Source organism: Silurus aristotelis, assembly GCF_946808225.1.
Source record: "Silurus aristotelis genome assembly, chromosome: 19".
NCBI lineage: Eukaryota > Metazoa > Chordata > Actinopteri > Siluriformes > Siluridae > Silurus > Silurus aristotelis.
In genome coordinates, this window is record NC_139592.1 from 22,841,927 (window position 1) to 22,864,678 (window position 22,752).

Genomic DNA, 22,752 nt, shown 5'->3' on the forward strand with positions numbered 1-22,752 from the left:
GCCCTCTTCTTCCTTGAATATCTGTGAAATACAGTCCATCAGTGTATATTTGACTTGAGAGAGACATATATTTTTTTTTTTTTGTTTAATTGTCTAAAGCAGAACTTTTGTTGGACTGTATAGAAAAAAGGTCAAAGACAAATCAATGGAAATAATTAGCATTAATGGCATTTTAGCAAACACCATTATTGAGCAGTTGAAGGTTAAGGGTCTTGCCCAAGGGCCCAGCAGCTTGGTGGAGCCTGGATTTGAACCTGTGACCTTCTGGTCCAGAGTCGAATACCTAACCTACAAAGCTATCTCCTCCCTTTATGATTATTAGATGATATATTGCTGTGAAAAGTACCGTATTAGATTTATTTTTTTGCTTATTTATCACTTTAAAATGACAAATTTTGATATCACACAAAGACAACCCCAAAGAAATGCAGTTTGTAAACGGGGACTTCTTCTGTTAAGGGAAATGGAGTATGTACATTGCTGCTTTTACCTCATGGGAGTGATTTGTGAAAGGAATATATTGAAAACGTTTTCTAGAACTCCAGAGCGGCTCGCTGGGGAAGCTGGAGCTTTGGTCGCGCCGACGTCGGCGGTGTGAGCTGATGTGCTGTCAGTCCGAGCCGATAGGTTTCTTCTCCGTCACGTTCTCTCATAACCCGACCGAGCGCTTGAACTCCGTCCCACCTTCAGACACGAGACTGGGGTGTGTTTCTGTTTCCTAAATACAGAAGTAGTGTTCTGGAATATGATGTATCACTATCTGATATTTCTCAAGACTGTAATACATTTGGCACCGTTTCTATAGTAACGACTCATTCATAAACGGACATACAATGTCTAATAATTCTTTTTTTAAAACACCTAAAAAGGTAATTATTTATAAGATATGTTCACATATAACATATATGATAAAACATTTTAGTAATGATAATGGAAGGACTTTTTGGAAACATCTTCAGAAATAAGGATTTTCCTATTTCTTGGCAACGAGTTATATTTTTATTAACTTTCAGTGATCCTGGTGACTAAACCGCATTTTATAGAGTTCGTCCCAAGAAACGTATGTTTTTGAACAATATTTTGATGTTCTTTAGTAAAGTGCCATTTTCCCCTCAGCTGCTTCTGTTCCATGTGTCCGTGAGCTCGCTGGCTTTTATATCAACTCGTTAAACCTTTAACGATTCATTATTGAGGGGAAGCCGGAGAAACGCTCGTCTAGTCTTATTCTGGCTCGTATGTGTTGTGGACCAGCGTGCTAAAGTGAGCGATAAGCAGGACTGTGAATAAATAGAATGAAACTGTATTAAATGTTTTTTTATTTTTTTCAACGTATACATTCTGAAAGAACAAACACTACATCGACTAAAGTTTTGGACGACTCACTTATCTTACACTCGAGTTAGATGATCCAAACCTTTTCCAGCATGAAGAGCTACTTCACATGGGTTGGAGTAGATGATTTTGAGATCTCAACTCTGTTGAACACCTATCTGAATGTGAACGCTGACTGCTCCAGCCCTTCTCACCTCAACTACATCAGTGCTTGACTTTAGTGCTATATATTTTTTTTTTATTCAGCAAAGGAAAAAATAAAATGAATGTTATATATATATATATCTCATATGGTGGTGATTTAAAAAAAATATATATAAAATTATATATTAACTTTTTTTAGAATTTAAAAAGCTTTATGCTGTTTTGAAAGAAATAAAAAAAAAACTATTGCTTCAAATCCTCAAATTTCACCTTTTTTTCACCGTTCTTCTTTAAACACTCATGTTCAATTGCATAGCAAAAAAACAACCCCCCCCCCCCCAAAAAAAAAACAAAACAAAAAAAAAACCTTTTCCATATATGGCATGACCATGCTTATAGGCTGAAAGCTGTTGTTCAGATGTGTCTGCTGTTTTTCCTCTCCATGCCCTGTGCAGAAGTATAAAACTACTTCATAAATCCCGCTTTATGGGTCTGTGGGCTGATAGGTGCTCATTAGGGCTGCAGGAATGTGTAAGGCCCAGAACAGTTTACAGGTAGCTTTAATGACTACTTCTGTCTAACGAACTGATAATTGAGTGGAGAGTATGGGGCCGTTAACGTTAGCATTTCTATTGTATTCAATTCGATTTCTATAGTAACAGCTCATTCAGGTCATTTATAACAAGGTGCTCACTCCATGAGAAGGAATGAAAGAGAACGTTTATGCTGGTCAGGTTTATGCTCCTGGACTTTTTTATTCTCAAAATGACCCATTTGTTTGGGCTTAAAGAGCACATATTGAAATCCCAGTCTGCTTTGAGATCTTTGCCTGGGAGAGACCTTGCTGGTGCAGAACAACTACCATGTGTCTTGTTGTTGTGCTCAGGCTTGCCATGGTGGAGGACCTGTGAAATAAAACCCACCTTAGAAGCAGAGTTTTTCTTTTTCCTCACCCAGTTTGCAGCTGTTCCTGTTTCAGCTTATGACTGGGTTTCAACCTACATATAAAATTCCATGATCATTAGCACCTGCTTGTAGAATTGGTTCATCAAACACCTAAATCCTTGACTTTGTGCAAAAAGTGTGCCAAAGTGTGGTCACAACAAAAATATCGATTTGATTTGGATTTTTCTGCTGTTTACTTTGTTAATTGATAAAAAACTTTTTAAAGCATTATTACTTTAAATGAATTACTGAAATGTTTTTCAGCTCAAAGACCCCTGATACAAAATGTGTCAAACACGGCGAGCCAGTATTTCAGAACAAGGATGAATAGGTGTCGCTTGTTATCTTTCTGAGTTTAGTGTTTGTGTTACATTCCCTGTGTCAGCGCTAGTCTTTAGCCTGGGGATCTGCTGAGGCAGCGGCTGGGGTGGGGGTGGGGGGGTGATTGTGGGATAGACAGCTGTATGCTACGCTGCTACGGTTCACAGACGACACGCAAAGCATTCGTCACACACCAGGCTCGTGGCAATCAGCGAGGCTTTTCAATTTCTTTACCGTAGCAACAAAAAAAAGTTGTTGGTGAAAAGTGGAGGTTTTGGGCGTCAGATAGCCGCTCGCACGTCAGGCCCGTGTTATGGTTGGCACGGAGCTCTGAACTCGGGCCTCTGAGAATTCCAGCAGGTACAGCTTTGATACCTGGGGTATTAGGTTACTTTTGTTGTCTGGGCTTATCTCAGGCTCGTGTTAAATATGCTGAGTGATCGTAACGCAGTCCCTGCGCTGGCGGAGTCGATGACAGTCGACACGTTTAACTGCAGTGAAGAAGAATCAGCGTGACTGCGGATCTTCTTCGAAGAACTTCATGATCTCTATAAAATTAGGAAAAACCTAAAAAAAAATTAAAAACCTTTACAATCCAATTTCCAGGTTTTCATTACATATGATTTACACGCTACGGAAAAAAGTATTGGGACACCTGACGTTTCCAGAAATATGTGGATCATCTCTGAAGATCTGAAGCACAAAGTTTGAGGCACCCAATTGTATAGAAGGTGGATTATTTTTTTTCTTCACTTAAACTGGCCCTAGACCTGTTTCAGCATGACAATTCCCCTATGCACAAAGCCAGCTCTCGAAGATATGGGTTTGAGTGGAAGCTTTTCTCCTATAGAGCTATTAAACCCTGTTAAACACTTTTTTGGGAAGAATCGGAACGCTGACTATGTGAGCGCCACAGTCCTACTCACTTAACCTACATCAGTACCTGATTTTCCTAAAACCCTTGTGGCTGAATGAATCTCCACAAAATCTAGTGGAACATCTCCATAGAAGAGTGGAGCTTATTATAACAGCAAATTCAAAACGAAGCACATCCAATCTGGTGTCCACAAACTTTTGGAAATATAGTGTACCACTATGTCGCTATTAAATAGTAGCAGAATCCAGCAGAACTTTTTTTCATGTGTAGATGTTTTCCATTGGAATAATATAAGATTTGATTTGCCACTAGGAACCGTTAAAAACAACACATTCCATCAAAATGACCATTACAGACCAGCAGAAAAACAACCACAGTTATAAAAGGTTCTTATATTTATTTGCCAGGGCAGTTAGCAGGCTAACCATCTATTAAGCATGCTAGTAGGCTGGAAAGCTATAAAAATAAATCCTCTGTGACCATGATGAAACGTTTACTGGAAATGAAATGAATCAAATCAAATCATTGACACTGCTTTGATTTATGATCGCGTTCAAGAGGGTTTTTTTTTTCTTTTTCTCTAAACTTGTTTGTTTTCAAATCCGCAAACCAGCTGGGACACTTATATAAAAAGTCTAATTAGAGCTTTTTTCGAGACACTTTCATAATCACTTCCTTCATCAATTTTCCCTGTTTCTGCTGTAACTCTCATTTCTGTCTGTCTTTCTGTCAGTTTTTCCTTTTTCACCTCATTTCTCAGCCAATTAGCCACATTTTTCCTCAAGGCAGAGTCTCAGGAGTCCCTACAATAACTACCGGGAAGTTCAAACCAGAAAAAATCTGGCAGGTGACCGCAGAGTACGCTCTACACCGCAGTACGGCACGAACAAAAGAGCCAACGCATCAGCGTTTAGCCTTTTATGACTCTCCAGAGAGTCTCAAACCCATGCTAGGTCTGATAAATGGGTCTGCAGGAAGAAGGGTAACCTCGGGGGGTGTGTTAGAAAGCAATTTAATGCAGAACTCATCAAACAGGGTGTTTTTCCTTTTTTCAGACAAAAAGCATAAGAACATGTGGATTTTCGATCTTATTTTTTCCTAAAGTTTGGTTTTTTTACTCATTATCTAAAAAAAATCTAAATGTATGATACAATGGATATCAGTGGTGGGCCGTGCATTTGGTACCTGGGCCTTCAGTGAGGACGTACCCGAATTAATCCACCTCTTAATACAGCCGCTATCAAGTCACAATTATAGAAACCATCAATACTTTACAAAAGCACAATATAACAACACAAAAAGAAACAGACCCATTATTAATAGAGGTTTAGATAAAATGAGTCAGCAGTACTGACTCTGAAGGCTCTGGGCAGATTAGATTGACATGGCAGCACATGGAGGCTGAAATCTGAGTTGACAAAAAATCTAACATCCACATACACGTACTGGAAGCAGTGCAGCCGAGAGAAGCGCTATGAAATGAAGAGAATAAACTGTTGGGAATAAATTAATACAATTTCATGGAACAAATATTAGAATTAATGTTAGAAATGTAGGTCAGTGCTCTTGATAGTGTTTAGGCCAGCAGAGAAGACTTTACTGGCCCTGGTGGCCCACCACTGATACATTCAGATAACATGGTCTACATGAATACAAAAAAGCTATCGATATACACCTTATCCCTCATAGCCTATTGCTTACATTGTTACATTATAGCAGCTATAAACAATTTCTCCTGTTTTCTTAGCTAAAGAAGAGCAATAATTGTAGCTTGATGCTCAGAAACCACAGTGTCCTCAGAGTTTCCTGAAATATTTTTTTCTGAATGTAATATTAATGAAATTAGTGATGTGCAATGCTCACAATGCAAGCTCAGGTAAATCAGTGCATTACTACAAATCACAGAATCAACAGCTGAACCATAGAAATTAAACACGTTTCTGTCCAATCAGAATTAGAAATTTGACAGCTGTGGTGCATGCTCTAATTAATATTTTTTTAAAGACCACTGCTAAATCTAAATCTGTTATACAAATCTGATGAACGTTAAGCGAGAATTCCAGACGCTCTAAAATCCCATCCCGAATCTCCCGCTTCATGCCTCAATGCTGAGCAACTCGAGTGAGCACGGCTGGTTTCCCATGCATAGACACGTGCTATTGACACAGATGCACCATGGGATCTGGAGTCGGCCGGGTGCCACGGTTCTCCTTTTACTGTCCAAACATGGCTGAGAAGCAGCGTGCACTGAGGTCAGTCAAAGAAAAGCACGGCTTGATGCTGCTCGCCGCTAGTGATTATTCTCCCTTCCCACCAGAGTAAAAGTGCCTGCCTCGATTTATAAGCTGTCCCTGTAGCCTTACATGCTTATGGCTGGGGAAAGAAAATCATTTTAGATCTGTACACCAGACTTCTGTTAATGCTGCATTGGTGTTATGCAATGGAATGTAGTATGGCTCAGTACGGTTCTAATGGCTAAATGATGGAAGTATTAATTTTCTTAAGGTTCATCTCTGACTGATTGCTTGTTCATTTGATTTTTCAGTACTTTCTGATGGCTCTGTAAGAAATTGAACAAACTACATTTATTTAAACTGGCCCACCAGGGCCAGTAAAGTCTTCTCTGCTCGCCTAAACACTTTCAGAAGCACTGACCTACATTTCTAACATTAATTCTAATATTTGTTTCATGAAATTTAATTAATTTATTAGCATGTTTTCAGGATCTCTGTGTAATTTCTGTGCAAACTGTGGGATTGGACATCCAAAAATAGGTCCAAAACCTGGCTGAACAAATGTTGGCTACTTGATACCTTCTGACACCATCAAATGGACATTTTTATTTTAATTTCATATACAGTAAAAGTGTTTTTTCATAGTTGGGCGAATTTGGGAAGTTTGAATGAATTCAGTTTAAATGCAACTTGCCCAAGTAAATGGCATTTACTCTCAATAAACACCCACCTGAAGCATGTGTTTCAAATGTTTTTGTTTGTTTCTGCAGTGCGTATGAATGGGACAAAGGAAGGCCCCACTTGTATGGACAAAAACCACGGCTGTGCTCATATCTGCAGGGAAACTCCGAAAGGAGGCATCGCTTGCGAGTGCAGACCGGGCTTCCAGCTCACTAAAAACAACCGCGACTGCAAGTGTGAGTAGATCTGTCCCTGTCCTTACAAACTTTTCTTCCCAGGCAGAGCTATACCCTGAGGTACACACTGACTCCCCAGAGGTAAACATTGAGGTACACGTTGACTCCCCAAAGCTGTACATGGATGTACAACAGACTAAGCTACACCCTGACTCCTAAGAGTTAAACACTGAGGTACATACTGACTTCCCACGGCTAGTAGGGGTGGTGTGGGAGAACTTGGGCAGATTGAACACAAGTCGTGCAGCTGCGTTTTGGATTATTTGCAGTGGACGAATAGTTGTTCAGAGGAAGACCTGCCAGCAGAGAGTTGCAGTAGTCCAGTATCGACATATCAAGAACCGAAACAAGCACTTGGGCAGCCTGTGTGGGCAGAATTGGTTAAATCCTTCGAATGTTGTACAGCAGGAATCGACAGGAACGAGCCACATTAGCAACATGTGAGGAGATGGACAGTTGATTGTCCATAGTTACCCCAAGGTTACAAGCAGTGGTTGAAGGGGAGAGCAGAGAGTCATTAAGAGTTATTCAGAGATCTTGACCTGGAGATGAAAAACCTGTGATGACCACCAGGCCTGTTTTGCTGTGGTTGAGTTTTAATTGAGGAGCACCCATCCATGAAGATATGTCCTTCAAGCATGCCGAGAGCCGAGCAGAAGCTGTGGTATTTGAGGGAGCGAAAGAAAAGATGAGTTTGGTGTCATCTGCATAGCAGAAGGAAGAAAACCCTTGTGAGGATATGACTTCACCAATAAAGTGGGTATAGAGGGAGAAAAGGAAGTACACACTGACTTCCCAGTCTTATACACCGAGGTACAAACGGACTCCCCAGTTTTTTACACTGAGGAACACACTGACTCCCCAAAACTATACACTGACTGAGTCAGATCTTGACTTTTCTAGTTGTTAACCATTATGTTTGTAAAGAGTGAAACCTAGCAGGACATAAGGATTTGATCCTACAGGACTGTATACAAGATGATGGCAGAACCCTTTTGTAGGTGATCTGGTGTATAACAAGAGATTTCATTCAATTTCACAATTTCTTCAATCCAAAACTTTCAAATGAATGCATGAACTGGAAGATTCCCAGAAGCTCAAATGCATCACTGTTGTTTACTTTCATTACACTTATGCATTTCTTTATTTTATTAAACCTTTAATAAATAGCCTTTCTACCCTCCAAGCACACTTTCCCAGTCCATGATTACATCTCAGAACATTCTTGCTAGTCCTAAACTTATGCATTATATATTGTCGGTAATCACCTACGATAGTATGCCTCTGAGGTAGAACTTTTCGGTATTTGCTGTGTCATGGAGTTCATGCTGTCAGCCCCGTCTGGGTCTGTTAGATGGCCTAGTTGAAGAACACTAAAGCAGAAGTGTTATTCTACTCCTTGAAAAAGAGCATGAGAGGAGAGATGGAACAGTAAAAAGGCATGTGGAGACAAAGCTGTGGTGTGTTGTTGGTGCGTGGAGACAAGACCCTGCTCTCCTTCTGTCATCAGCTGCCGGCTCAAGTTGACACACATTTCAATCTCACCTCTGCAGAATGAAAAAATGTTCTCAGGAGACTTTTTAATACTCTGTGTTTTGCTGGTTACAGGTTAACCACAGAGGAGCATTTAATTTCTAAAGAAGCACTTCAAAATTCAAGAAGATATTTCATAGAGAGCACTCGAATATAATTTGCAATAGTGCAGGTTATGTGGAATATTTGTGAGTGTTATTAATGTATCTAGAAAATGAAATGGTGGCAAATTTAACTCCCCATTCACCACAGATTCCATATCAGTGTTTCAAATTCTCAGGTAGAGATTGAATATTGGACTGGTTAACAGATTTAATCATCAGTATGAGAGAGCCATTATTGGCATCAAATGTGACCTTTTTAGCTTTGTTTTTTATTGTATTCTGACAAAAATGTACGTTTCCGTATAAATGTTTTGGTTTTGCTTACATTGTACGCAGTAGCATGGTTATGTTGAACGTCAGTTACAATAGTTTGTGCTTCATCTGGTTACATTTCTTTAATTCTGTTTATTTTCATCTGTGGCTTCCTCAGTGACCTGTAACTATGGTAATGGCGGTTGTCAGCACATCTGCGAGGAGACAGACCATGGGCCACGCTGTTCTTGCCACATGAAGTTCGCCCTGCACTCTGACGGCAAGACATGTGTAGGTAAGTCATGGATGTTTATTTCCTGTGGGTCTACCTAGCCAGGTAAGGCCTGGTTCTATCTACTCCCCTCACTCTTTTCCTGTGTTGTACTTTGCCTGGTTTTTATCTAAACTACTTAGCCAGTTAGGACCAGGTTCTGGTTATTTCCTGGTCAGGTAAGACCAAAATCAAGACCCTGGCTGGCTCCTGACACAGGGCTGGCTTACCCGTACAGGGAAGTCTTAGATGTTTCCCAATTCCTGATTCTATCCCAATTATCCTGTTTGCTTGGTCAGGTAAGACCCAGTTGTGGTCCAAAACCAAACCCCCTCAGCCTCCTTTCCTAGGAGCCTCCTTTCCTAGGTGCCTCCTTGCATAGTTCTATTTCTTTATTTGATACTTGACTCAGGCAGGGTAAGTCTTTGACCTGCTTCTCATCTGGTTTGTATCTGGTCAAGAGACACACCCTATTCAGGACTTCAAATTGACCTGACCAGGTTGTTTCTAGTTAGGCAAGTAAGGCCTTTGTTTTGTTTTTTTCCTCTGTGTGGCCCCTTATTTCATCTGATCTGATTAGCCAGGCAAGATTCAGTTTTGTTTCCAATTAACTTTTTTTAATACATTTCAAGAATTCTTTTAAAGGAGGAATCAGTAAAATGTGCTTGATAGTGCGGTAACAGCCGCAATAAATCAGTACTTCAAGTAAGACCTGCGATCATCAGACTTTCATACAGTAGAAAAGGTTCATATTTAAAAAATGAATTGCAAAATGGGATCCTCTTAATTAACCATTTTGTCAGTGAAGATTTACAACTGAACAAGTTTAAGGCTTAACCTCTGTCTAATCCCAGATTAAACCTAATGCTGTGGTGAGTATCTTAAAAGGACTCTATTCAGCAGGACTTATTTTAGCCATCTTTGAAGTGTTCTGTTTATGTGAAGTGTCTAAGTATGGCAAAGTGGTATATAGCTGCTTTTAATGGTGATATTAAAAGTCAAACTGGATCCCAAATCAACACTGCATGACCCTTTCACTGGGTTCAGTATGTGCCTTTGAGTCCTTGGGCACCGGATGAGCGATGGGTTGTTCTTGCAAAGCCATTTTAAGTGTTCCACAATGTGCTCATTGTCCAATTGTAACGCTCCATTTCGATCCATATGTTCCAGTTACCATTAGTCTAGTCACAAAAAATAAATAAGTGGAATCCAGGGAGTCATAAAAATGAAAGCTGACTACACAATCACTTACTCACCAGATTTGAGTTAAATATATTTGATAGCATGTCAGACATATGCAGAGAAACTCAGCCAAAATTGGAGCCGTGCCTCAGCTTGCTTTAACCCAGTACAGCAGTCACCCCGCATGAAGCTTTTATTACTCAATCTTGCTTGTTTGATTTGCTACCTTCTGACTTTTCATTGCCTTTTCTCCCTTTTTATTCCTGATGCTGGTAATGTGCAATGTTAGGAGCCAAGTTTTTTAAACACAAAATCTCTGCTCGGTGATGGATTTATAAAACCTAGGGACTTGACAAGGCTTTGGACTCTTTGGCCATCCAAGCCAAGTTTGTTGTTTATACAAGCATGCATGCTGGTTTTTTTTTTTTTTCCATCTCGTCTGCTTAACAGGCTGCACTGAAAACCCTCATTCTACAGGAGGGTAAAGTTTGGAGCCAGTCACCTCTTCTGTAGCCAAATGCAATATGCAAATGCAAGTCATATGTACTTCCAAACTAATTTTTGATTGACACATATAATTACAAAGCAGCAAACTAATACACACAATTCTACTATTGTTTGGTGTTTTGTAGCTTTCCTTGATTGTACAGTGGTTTGGCTAGCCTTTTCCTTTCTCCCTCTCTCTTTGTTTCTGAATGGATTGAGCCAGACACCCTATGATTAGCTCCCCGATTTGTTTCAAGCAGGTCAGCCACTCCGCAATTGAGACGACACGGAGGGCCAAAGGGTCACTCAGCCTCCACAGGAATCTGTAAGAAAGAAGGAGATGTTATTAACGTATCCAGTCGGAGTCTGGGAGTGACAGCGAGGCCGCATCAGATGAAGAAAGAGACTCAGATAAATGGTTTTTAAAGATCTGGAAAACATAGATGTAACCTCAGTAATCACTGTAAAGATGGCCAACCCTAAATCTGTTTTCTCTGGTCAGCTGTTTGCGTGTTTGGAAAGAGCTGGACTGTATTTCTCTCAGTCAGCTTGTATTTCTGTCGTTCTGTTCACCAATGTTTCACTCAGTCCATCTTAACTGTCCATAAATCAGTCTCTCGGTACAGTGTTTCCACAATGCGGTCGCTAATTTTATTTGTCCGTGATGGATCCGTGTTAGTCAGTCAGACGAGCAGTGTTTCTGTTGGCTCAGAGACGTCTTAACCTGATGGCTTTTTAAATGAGACCACATCCTAAAACTATCTCGGTTCATAAAATCAGCATGAAATTGAGATTGTTTTGTGGAACACAAGCGTTCATAGCACTTTTCCAGCCGACATGCGGTACACCACAGTACAATTACTAATGTGTACACAGAACCATCCATACCATGCTCAAGTGAATGTATTTAGTTCCTATTACATAATAGTACCCATGGTAGTAGTAGGAATTCTTTGGAAGTTTCACGTGAGAGCTCAGGAAAGACTATTGTTGCCAATTCGAGGAGTAAAATATAGGCACTTCGATATCGAACGTATTTTATTCATTAAAAAGAGGCACAATGTAGCCATCCAATCAATACCTTACAATTAATTGTAACCAGAAATCAATACCTTCTAATAATGTTTTCTCATATTTAATGGCAGTCTATTATTATTTTTTTTTTCTAGTAACGAACGTTTCGTTCTTTTCGAACGATTCGTTTATGTGACTCAGAAGAATGAGTCGTCTCAAAGAGTGATTCGTTCATTTTCTACTGGATATGCACTTATTGAAAATGTAACATTTTATTTTATTACTGAAGGAACAAATGAACTTTTACGACTCAAAAAAGATTTGTTCATCCGATGAACAAGATTCAAAGAACCGAGTCACTAAAATGATCCGATCTTCCGATCACTTACCCACACCTACTGAAGACTGCTATCTTGTACTTTGAGTTAAGGGGTAATTCCTGGGGGCTTTCGAGTGGTGCAACAAAAAGGTATTTTCCCTATTAACATGAGATATTAAGTCTGAATCCCTTTTATTGGTTTGAGGGAGAGTCTTTCCTGTTTATTCAGCGACCAAAATCAAAAATGATATGAGCAAAAATGTATGAAAAAGATAACAGGTTTCACATGGTTTATGCTGCGGTGTGATGTAGTATGGATTTACATGTATCAGAGGAAACCTGTAGCCCTTCTTGGGTTTGGTAACTGTTGTATAGTAGTGAAGAATTAGCTAGTGGGTAGGAACTGGGAGAAACAGAGTGAACATTCACAGTCAAGCTTCATTTTTTTAATCATCATCTTTATGGTACTTTGGTTCTAACAGTCTTATTTAGATGTTGTAGATTTAAACACATTCAAAATGACACACAAAATGTGAGGTCATGGATTCATTACCTTCCTCATTTTGGATGGTCTACAGCTCTTTCATTTCATTTCTTTCCTTTTGTCTTCGTATTTTCCAACAGAGCAGATTCTTAGAAACGAGTGTAAAAACATCAGCACACATCCACCTAATCGCTCACACCAACAGATCACTGTTTAATATGCCAAGACAGAATAGGAAAACAATTACAGCAGCATGAAAACATTTTCCCTCTGTGAGCTCAGACAAATGAGAAATCCTGCAGCCCGCTTTTTCGCTCTCAAGTCGTCTGTTTCGTTCTGCGCCCCATGGATTTACCACTCCACCGTTGCCGAAAGTAGCCATCGAGTGACATTGTCTACCCAACAGGTTAAGACAGAACCCTAAACGATACCGTTATGAGGAATACAACATCTCCTGATTCATGTCTACCTCAGTAAAGCTGCTCTCGTGCTATCGAGCAGGATCCTGGGAAAGCATTTCTAAAGACAACAATAATTCAAGTTCTATTCTAAATGTAATGAATGTAAAGAACGATTTGGATTGTTCCGGTCTATAAAGCCGCGTGATTAAAAGTCTAGCTATTTCTATAATGTTCTTGTAAATGTTTGACATGTCTCAGGAGGTTGCTTTGGAAAATCAGCAAAGTCTGAGCTAGAGCTGAAGCTGCTACCAGCACATCCACGTTCCTACCAGGTGTCTTGTTGCGTTAGGATCACGGCAAGCCAGCAAAAATGTCTCAGCTCGGGAAGAATGGGCGTGTTTTCTGTAATGCTTTGGGTGAGAAGATATGCTGGAAATCATTATTTCTTCTCTGCGATTAGTAAATTCTCATCTATCAGACTTACGCAAATGTTAATAACAATAAAGTGCGTTTAAAAAAAACCCGATGTTTTGCACTTCTTCCCCAAAACTGTACCGAAATCAAACCGAACCACGACTTAAAAAGCGAGGTACGTACCGAACCGTGAATTTTTTGTACCGCTGTGTAAAGCTGCTAATAGTCTAATCGAATAAAAGCCTATCCCTATCAGTGTATTATATGCTAGCGCTCTTGCTAGCTTCTGCAAAAGGTTAGCCTGGGCGGCAGCTGATGTCCTGAAGTGTGATGGATGAAATCGTTTTCTGTCAAAATGTCGAAAGATCTGTTGTAACTAATGACTAATTTGCCATGTGGTGGTTTTCCTCTCAGCCTGCTGCCTTTTTTTTGTTTGTTTGTTTGTTTGTTTGCGCTAAGTGCACCGTGTGAGGCCTGCTCTTACTCGTAGGCTCGCATTAAATGTCGCACGCTAACTGCATGATTGCTCTCGTAAGTGCAGCTCTCACTAACACAAATCCGAATGCGTCCGCCTGTAACTCATTTGCTCCAAACTGTGACAAGTGCAACCTCAAGGCCCTTTATTGCTATTATCAGGGTGACGCTGTAATCTCGAGCAGGCTAATCAGGTTAGGGATTAAAAAGAGATGGGTCATTACTGAAAACAGATGAAATGAAGTAAAAAAAAGTTAACAAATGAAATGTCCAAATAGGTGGGTGAGATTGGGGGGGGGTACAAAGAGCAGATTGGTTAGACGTGGTCACATGATTTCTGTCTCCTCACACTTTGGCATGTGGATGAACGTTAAAGTACTAAATCCATGTTTTTCTTTACAATCTGTGTGTGTATGTCTGTGTGTGTGTATATGTATGTATGTCTGTGTGTGTGTGTATATGTCTGTGTGTGTGTGTGTGTGTGTGTATGTGCAGAGGAAAGGAGTATCCAGCAGCAGCTACATCAGCCACAGCTGTTACCCAATGGTAAATATCTGTAAAATATCTGTCTCTTTAGTTCCAATCCTATTCGGCTTTACTCCTTTTGGTGATGCTGGAACTCTAACCGAGCGGAAATGCTCATAATCTTTAGGTGAAATGTTACCAGTTTAGATGACGTCACCCTTTTAGTACGTGGGGGGGAAAAACACGCTTTTATATTAAGTGCCAATATTTATTTCTCAGGCTACGTTTATAGATCCGGCGACTCTTTCGGAACTGACGTCCATAGCAGCATTGTTGAATCATTCCATGTAGGAGTGTTTATTAAAATGTATTCCAATAATGTCCACCACTCTTCCTAATGATCAAGAGAACCAAGAGATTGGACACTTTTTTTTCTTCTCGTGCTTGGCCTGAAACCTATACTACAAATCATTCCCATTATAAAATTCCAATAACCACCGTGTTTCTGCTGAGGTTCAGGACTAAACAAAAAAAAAAAAGCAAAATATTACTGAAGACATTGGACTCATGTCCACTTGGTGCTTTAGTAGCAGGATCTACAGCATGTCCTTAGCATGTTTTAAGGTGCACGTGTCGTCACCAAAGACTCCGAGAGATACGAGTCCTTACCATGCACATGAGGACGTTTTCTTTCCACCTTTCAAAATATTACTTGGCAGCCTTTTACGTGACAGCACAATGTTCTGGATCCATCATCTAGACGTATTCTTGAGCTGGTCAAATTTCCAGCAATGGAAGTAAATGGATTATTAAGAAAAAAAAAAGAAAACTCCATCCTGATCAACCAAGATCACTATTTTTGTTATAAAATTTCTAGTTGACTTCAAGATGGATTTAGACAGTAATTTATATTAACACTTGTCTACTACAAGGACCACAGGTTGCATTGCACACCACAGGTCACATTTTACAATGATTAACTGTAATGAATGGACATTAGGTGTTTTGAATAAGGATGGGCTTAATTTTTAGTGTGGTTCCTCTCAAGGTTTCTTCTCAGGAAGTTTTGTCTCCACCACATTCGCCATTGGCTCACTCAGTAGGTACAAACATACAATTATAAGGTTATAACAACGTATACATTGTTTAATTGCCGCTTTATCTCCGTCAAGTTGCTTTGAGACAACTTCCGTTGTAAAAGCGCTTTAAAAATAAAAATGAATTGAATTCGCTGAGGTAAATTTTCACACTTTACCCACAACGCAGTTCGACTGAATACTGATTGAAGAACGCGCTGGAGTGTTGTAGTCCTTCATTCTACTGTCCAACTGTTTGTCACTGCAACGTCATCGATGTAGAACTAACCGAGACGAGTCTCATCTGCATCGTGTAGCTGCGTTGCATCCTGGGAGTCACTATTTCTACACTGGATTTCTCATTTAAATAAAGTTAAGTGTCGCTGAAAAAAGTCGTGAGCAATACAAGCGCCCCTTTGTGATGTTAGCATGTCCCACAACCGTTAACTTCTCACAAGAATAATGAAGTATAGCACCAACCAGCAAAGTGTCGGCAGATATATTTCAGTATAAAGATATTCAGTGTTTCGCGCTCGATTTTTTTTTTTTCTTCACGTTGAGTCAGTCGATTGATTAATCCAAACAGGTAAAAAGATAATATTACCGAACACACTGTTTGCGCAGGACTCAGCGTTAGCATGTTGATTCTTCCAGTGCTTGTTTGCTGGCTTGTTTCCATTTCCTTACTCTGACCTTAACATGAAGACAACCTTTGTGTAACTCGTCCAAGTCTCTCCACAATTTGTCAGCAGCATGTTATCTGTCAACTCGTCCTGTTATTTTTCTCATTCAGAAAGACTTTCGCCACTTTCGAAAGGAACACGTATGTTTTCACAGCAGCCTTTTAACATCACAGCAGGCTTACAGCAGGCTACCGGATCGGGTCGCGCCTATTCAAGCCTCGTGCCAAGGGCTTGTCATATTTACCAAAAAGCTTTACCTCGGAATGCATGTTCTGGACTTGTTTCGAGAGATTCATTAAGCGTTAGCGCCAACTTTCTGCAACTCTGAGCGAATTCCTGAAGTAAAGCCGGGCTCTGTGGAGAGTTTCGTTCAAACACTCGGACTTTTCCAATCATAACGGTAATACAGGCGAACGCTAAGGGGCTCGGCTTTTAGGAACAAATGAGGAGTTTCGACGAACCGGTGCAACCTTTTTATTTTGTTTTCTGCGTATTTGTTGCTTTAGGCTGAGCAGTTGGTCTTGGCTTTGCTTTAGTTTTAGTCAATAATTAATCAACTTTCTACTGTAGACATTTTGCAGAGGTTCCAAAGGGATTTGTCCTGTAGATTACAAAAAAAAATCAGGAACGCTTACTGTCAGGAATCTTGTTGATTCTTCTTTTTTGTTGGTTTTCCCAATTCTCAAGATTTTTGATTCTCAATTAGTTAATATACATTATATGGACAAAACTATTGAAACACCTGGCCGCAAGATTGCTATGTGCTCCTTTTCATACATCCCATTCCACTCTACTGGGAAGATGATCCACTAGATTTTGTGGAGATTTGTGAAGATCCATTCAGGCACAAGGGTTTTAGTAAAGTCAGGTACTGATGTAGGTGAGGTGAGGAGGCCTGGGGTGCAGTCGGCATTTACATACATCCTGAAGGTGTTCAATAGGGTTGAGGTCAGAACAGGAGATCTTCCACATACTGTACAGCCATCCCATGTAATGCATATCTTCATGGAGCTGGTTTTGTGCACAAGCTGGAACAGGTTTGGATCTCCTAGTTCAAGAAAATCCTATACAAATGTGTTTGGGGAAGAACATCAGGTAGCCAAATACTTTGGAAAAGTTCAGTCCATTTACTTTATCAAGAACAAAACAAATTATTCTTATGTAAATATTGGTACCACATGAAAAGTTTTCGTCGTTCTGTCAGAGTTCATTCCTGGTTCTCATCTGTATCTCTGATGCTGTTTCCAACATTCACTATTGAAAAAGAATAGTGCTCAAATATTCATATCTGTATTCATTTCCATCTAGAACCATTTGTTTAATGTACACATTTTCACTTCCATCTATAGTCCTACATTAATAGGCCAATTTTTTGGTAAAATAGCTCTAGTAGACCAGGTTTCTTCTGTGGTTCTCACACTGGGAACTCTTGACTCAGCTCTGTTTCATAAACACAAGGATTACTGGATAATTAGCCAACACTGTTGAAATATTTGGGAATCCAGTCAGATTTGTGGTGATAGAAGCATCCAAATGGCCATTTTTTCCCCCCAATTACACTGAAGACCAAACGCAAGAGGGCAGAAGTTAATGGAGGACCAGTAGAGGAAGTAAATAAATGACTAAATATAAACAGACAGAGGTCTCGTTCCTGGTTTATAACGCGCATAAACATGATATCTAATATTTGTTTAAACTTTAGCGGTCCATCTAAGTAGTTTTTCCTGGAATGTTGTGTAAGTTCCTCTAAACCAAAGCCTGCAGAAACGGGTCAAGCGTCGTTTCGATCGTTCTCACTCATCAAATCGCTTATGCAATTCAGTAAAGGAAAAAAAGCTCATGCACACGCCAACAGCAGATCAGTAATCAACGTACTGTAAATGTTTTGTCGCGCTCTGCCCAATTGATCAGCAGTCACTGGATTGCTAAGCGTTTTTGAAGCACGCCATGACACCCACTCGGAGTGCTTTCTTTATTCTGTTTCAGCCTGCCAACATCCCTCTCTCTCTCTCTCTCTCTCTCTCTCTCTCTCTCTCTCTCTCTCTCTCTCTCTCTCTCTCTCTCTCTCTCTCTCTCTCTCTCTCTCTCTCTTCTCTTTTTTCTCTTGCTCGCTTTCTGACTCAGAGTTAATCAGTTTAAAAAAACATTTGCTTTTGCATGTATTGCTAAATACATTTCAACATATACCATATGGACAAAAAGTCGGGACACCTTTTGGATGCCAGTTTTATATTAAATTGAAATAAGAGACCTAAAAACACAAATCCAGCTTCTATAAGATAAATGGGTTGGACTGCAACATCTCCTGCTCTAGAGTTTAAACCCTACTGAACACCTAAATGTGAACACTGGTTCACTGAATCCCTTGCAAATCAAGGAATCTCCACAAATTTCCACAAAATCTATTGCAACATCTTCCAATAGTGGAGCTCCAGAGTGAAGCTTATTATAAATGGAAATTGAGACTAAATGTGGAATGAGATGTTTAAAAAGAAGCACACACCAATCTTATGGTCAGGTGTCCACAACCTTTCTGTCCATATAGTGTTTGGTGTAGCATTTATCGTTATTGCTTATTTCATGTTCTGGGATGTCTGTGCAATGAATTTTATGGAGTTTTGTGAGGAGCTGCATCAGGAACATGCTTTGCGCTTTACAGGGGTAAATCAGCATTGAATTTTACTACAAGATCAGTAAAAAAAAAATCATTATGTATATATACAGATGATAAAAATATTAACATGTTGGTTGAAAACATCTTAAAATGTGATGTTCATCCACAAGTATTTGAGAGCTGAATAATATCCAAACAAGTGACATGGACCAAAAAAAAAACACAATTTTTATATATATATATATATATATATATATATATATATATATATATATATATATATATATATATATATCGGTTTTTTTTTTAGCTTTTGTTTCTGGAATATTCTGTCCCTTTATTACTATTTCTCAACCCAGAACAAATCTTTCTGTTTTCGAAAACCGCACTAGCGGCATGGAGAGCGGGAATATATCATGGACTGGAATTCTGCTGAGTTTTTTGTTTGTTTTGGTTGAAATAAAGTCATGGGGCAAATTTATTACTGAATAAAATTTAAAAGCCCTAGTAATTTTAGTGCAGTGTATTTAAGCGCACTGCTTCTTCTTGTGTGAACTCGGTTCCTGTGCTGTGCTAAAATGTTAGCCTTTACCTAACCTTTATCTTGCCTCATATCTACAGGAATTTTACATGATACACTGATAAAAACATCACAGTAAGTATTTAAGTATTTGGTGTAACAGACAGATAAACAATAAACTCGTGAATCTTGAACAAACTCATTTTGCAGCACAGATCGAATAGTTTCTCATCTCTGTTGTGTTTGTCTTGGCACCAAACACACTGTAGTCATGTGATGTGTAGTTTAATACACAAAATTGCAGCCAGAGTACCAAATAATAAGACCAGGAAAAGAAGCGGTTGTATCAGGGCTACTTTGATACGTCTGAGTGAAATCTGATCCGAAAGCAACATACACTTTCAATGACTCTTGCTAATATTAACGTCAACGTGTTTTTGCTATAATCCACATTTTTTCACTCTAAATCCATATGCATACCACAATTCAGTTCTGGATTGGATTCAGTTTTTAACCGTACATATCTAACAGAGCGTATATTTTCTCATTTGAACGTTTCCTTGAAATAATCCTAAAAATTCCAATATACTGCTGTGAGGTTCCGCCTTTTCATACCCTCACTGGACACACGTCCCTGTTTGATTTCTGATGTGGTTTTGATTTTCCCCGAAGCCTCTTCATTAGGAGTCGTTCAAAACAGATCGTATTGCAGTCAAAATATAAATTAATCTACTATAAGGGAAAAAAAAAAAAATAGGATCTTACCTGATCCGTCGGCATAGCGTTCGTATTATTTCTAGCCGGTGCACGTCACATTCAGGATTCGCTTTCAGCTACGGGATTTAGGATTGAGACAAATTCGCAGGTTTTAAGGCTCTTTTAGCAGCTCGTTTTGGGACTTGAACTCTCTTGGTGATGGTGGTAAAGAAAGCGATGCAGCAGTGCTTTAATCTTTTTTTTTTACCTGTACACTTGCCTGTTTAAGCTAACAAGCTGTCAAAGCTTCACTTTTTATGCTAATTCCAGCGTCAATGCCATTTTGCTGATACTCGTTGTCAGTCCAGAGTTTGCGCTGTATCCTTTTGCCGCTGGATTTTGTATTATAAGACGCTAAAAACGAGCGCTGGAAAAACTGTGTTCCCCCTGTGACATCAGCTCAACACCCACAGGAAGACTAAAACTACTGGTAGTCCCCAAGTTGCGATGCTTGGACCCTATTTTTTTTCTCGATCTTACAGTGATGATAGCGATACAAAGAAATTGTTTAGATATTTCAATTTTTTGAGCCATTTTTATTTTTTTGTATGATATGTTAGGATGCTGCCAGGATGTACTCGTCTCCCGCATTGTGAGAAGCCACAACTCTTGCCAGCGGTCGACAGAGTTCAGTTGTCTCCGTGTTAGAGTGCGTGTTTTTTTGGTGTTTCAAAGCCCAATTTTAGCTTTAGTCTCTTTCTCCTTTTTTATCTGCATCGCTGGATGTGCTTAATTATTAACTCATTACAGTAAACTACCCTATACTGATCACTATTCTTTAAGACTCCTGGGTAGGCTAGGCCATGACAACCTGTGTTAGCAAAATAGCACCAGAATCACTCATTATGTCACAGTCGATATTGTCAATTTTGTCAACAATATCGATTTGTCGATATTGATATATTTCATGCAAGTGAGGTTTGATTCTTCATCTTCACCGAGACCAAGGTAATGATGTCATCACCAGTATATTTCGTGACAAATCTAACTAGTGTGTGTGTGTGTGTGTGTGTGTGTGTGTGTGTGTGTGTGTGTGTGTGTGTGTGTGTGTGTGTGTGTGTGTGTGTTCAGAAACGTGTGCGGTGAATAATGGAGGCTGCGACAGCACGTGTCACGATGCTCTAACAGGAGTGCGCTGCAGCTGTCCGGTCGGATTCACTCTCCAACCCGACCGTAAGACCTGCAAAGGTAATACACTAAACACACACACACACTGTTACACACTTATGCACACAACATACACATCACGTGTCTTTTTTTTAATGCCGTTCTTTTTTTAAGTTAAAACAAAAGAAGACAAATTGCTGGTAAAACAAAGTCGGAGCTCAGCTTTGTGCCTGCAGGAGGACTTATTTTGTCCAGATGATGACAGTCCCTTCCGGAGATGGTCGCCTCGTATAGAGGGACGATTCACTCGTAATCAGAGCCATCTTTGCGAATTTGCGACCAGAACGGAGCTGGTGACATATCGATCTCTTCTGGCGAGAAGGCTTACTCCAGACAAACCACAAACTTTCAGGCGCCTCTTTGTATTAAAATCTGCATCCTGTTCTGAAATGTTCCACAAGTTACGGCCCAAACTATTTTCGACACCTGCCCTTCCCAGCCATACGTGGTTCTTCTTATATATATATATCGGAGGCACACAATTGTATCGTATGTCCTTGGATGCAGTTGCATGAAATTCCACCTTCAAACCTGTTCCAGCATGACAATAGCACAAAGCCAGCTCCATGAAGGTATGCTTTACATGGGCTAGAGTGGACGATCTCCTGCTTTAGAGCTACTGAACACCTTTGGGAGAAATGTGAACGCTGACTGCACCCCAGACCTCCTCACCTACATTAATAGCAGAATTTACCAACACCCTTGTGGCTAAAAAAAATCTCACAAAAATCTCCCCAAAATCCAGTAAAAAACACACACTTTTTTCTCATGTGTCTCAATGCTTTTGTTTTTTTATAATGTCTACAGGATTGTGCTCAGAATATGGAGTTATGATATTTTTGGATACACTGGTTAAAAGATTCAAGCGGTTAAAATTGGGATTATTATTTGGGAGACTGAAATTTATATAAAAATGTCCAGTATACAGACGATAAAGGATTGATGACTGTGGAAACAAGACAGAAACTGCCATTTATCTATCCTTATTTAAACTGTAATTACACTTACAGCTCATGGATTCCACCATTTTGTCCAAATCAAAGTTTAATCAACATGTGCACTCACTTTTTTTCTGGAAGTTTTAGTACTATTTATTGATATGCATCTAGTGTTTTTTTTTTATATTGTCTTTGTTCCTCTCATTTGAACTCCCTCAATTTTCTCCTTCGCAATCCAAAGCTCTCGAATCATTTCTATTCCAGACATCGACGAGTGCCGCACGAGTAACGGCAGCTGCGATCAGATTTGCCGGAACACGGTGGGAAGCTTCGAGTGTAGCTGCCGCAAAGGCTACAAGCTGCTCACGAATGAGAGGACCTGTCAAGGTAGAAACACACGTTGCATAATTCCAACCATGAATTTACCAGTTTCCCGATTAGGTGGAATCTCTTTGGTATGAGACATTGAGGTGACAAACCCAAACGATTGGCTAATGTTTTCCTTTGCCACATCTGGTCTAGTGGTTGTTTAATTCCGCAATGCTAACTTTAGGTGGAGGAAAATGGTAGAAAATTTTCCATCCCCTCGAGACCACCAATAAATGTAATGTATGCAGTGGATATTGAAGTTTGAAACATTCAACTTGCTTTGCTAAATGACCAACGAAGCTAGCATGGATCCAAACACAGTGAGTATTGGGTTATTTATTTTGTCTTTTACTACTCAGTTTTAGAATATATATATATATATACAGTATATACAATGTTGATATTGTTATGAATCAGGTTTGCGTGGCAGGCAAACGTAGCAGTGTATTCTCCGGTCTTC

The 22,752-nt window shown here is 39.6% G+C and overlaps 1 protein-coding gene across 5 annotated transcripts in view; it reads left to right on the forward strand.

Annotated features, from left to right (window-relative positions):
• scube3 (signal peptide, CUB domain, EGF-like 3) overlaps window positions 1–22,752 on the forward strand; it is an 81,959-nt gene that overhangs the window by 38,556 nt on the left and 20,651 nt on the right. For 4 of the 5 annotated variants that reach the window (XM_083521359.1, XM_083521362.1, XM_083521363.1 and 1 more), the window contains exons 5-9: window positions 6,624–6,770; window positions 8,838–8,954; window positions 14,200–14,250; window positions 20,890–21,006; window positions 22,188–22,310. In XM_083521359.1, the coding sequence (XP_083377485.1) occupies window positions 6,624–6,770; window positions 8,838–8,954; window positions 14,200–14,250; window positions 20,890–21,006; window positions 22,188–22,310 (555 nt within the window). The remainder of the gene's footprint in view (window positions 1–6,623; window positions 6,771–8,837; window positions 8,955–14,199; window positions 14,251–20,889; window positions 21,007–22,187; window positions 22,311–22,752) is intronic. The other variant, XM_083521360.1, reaches the window with a different exon arrangement.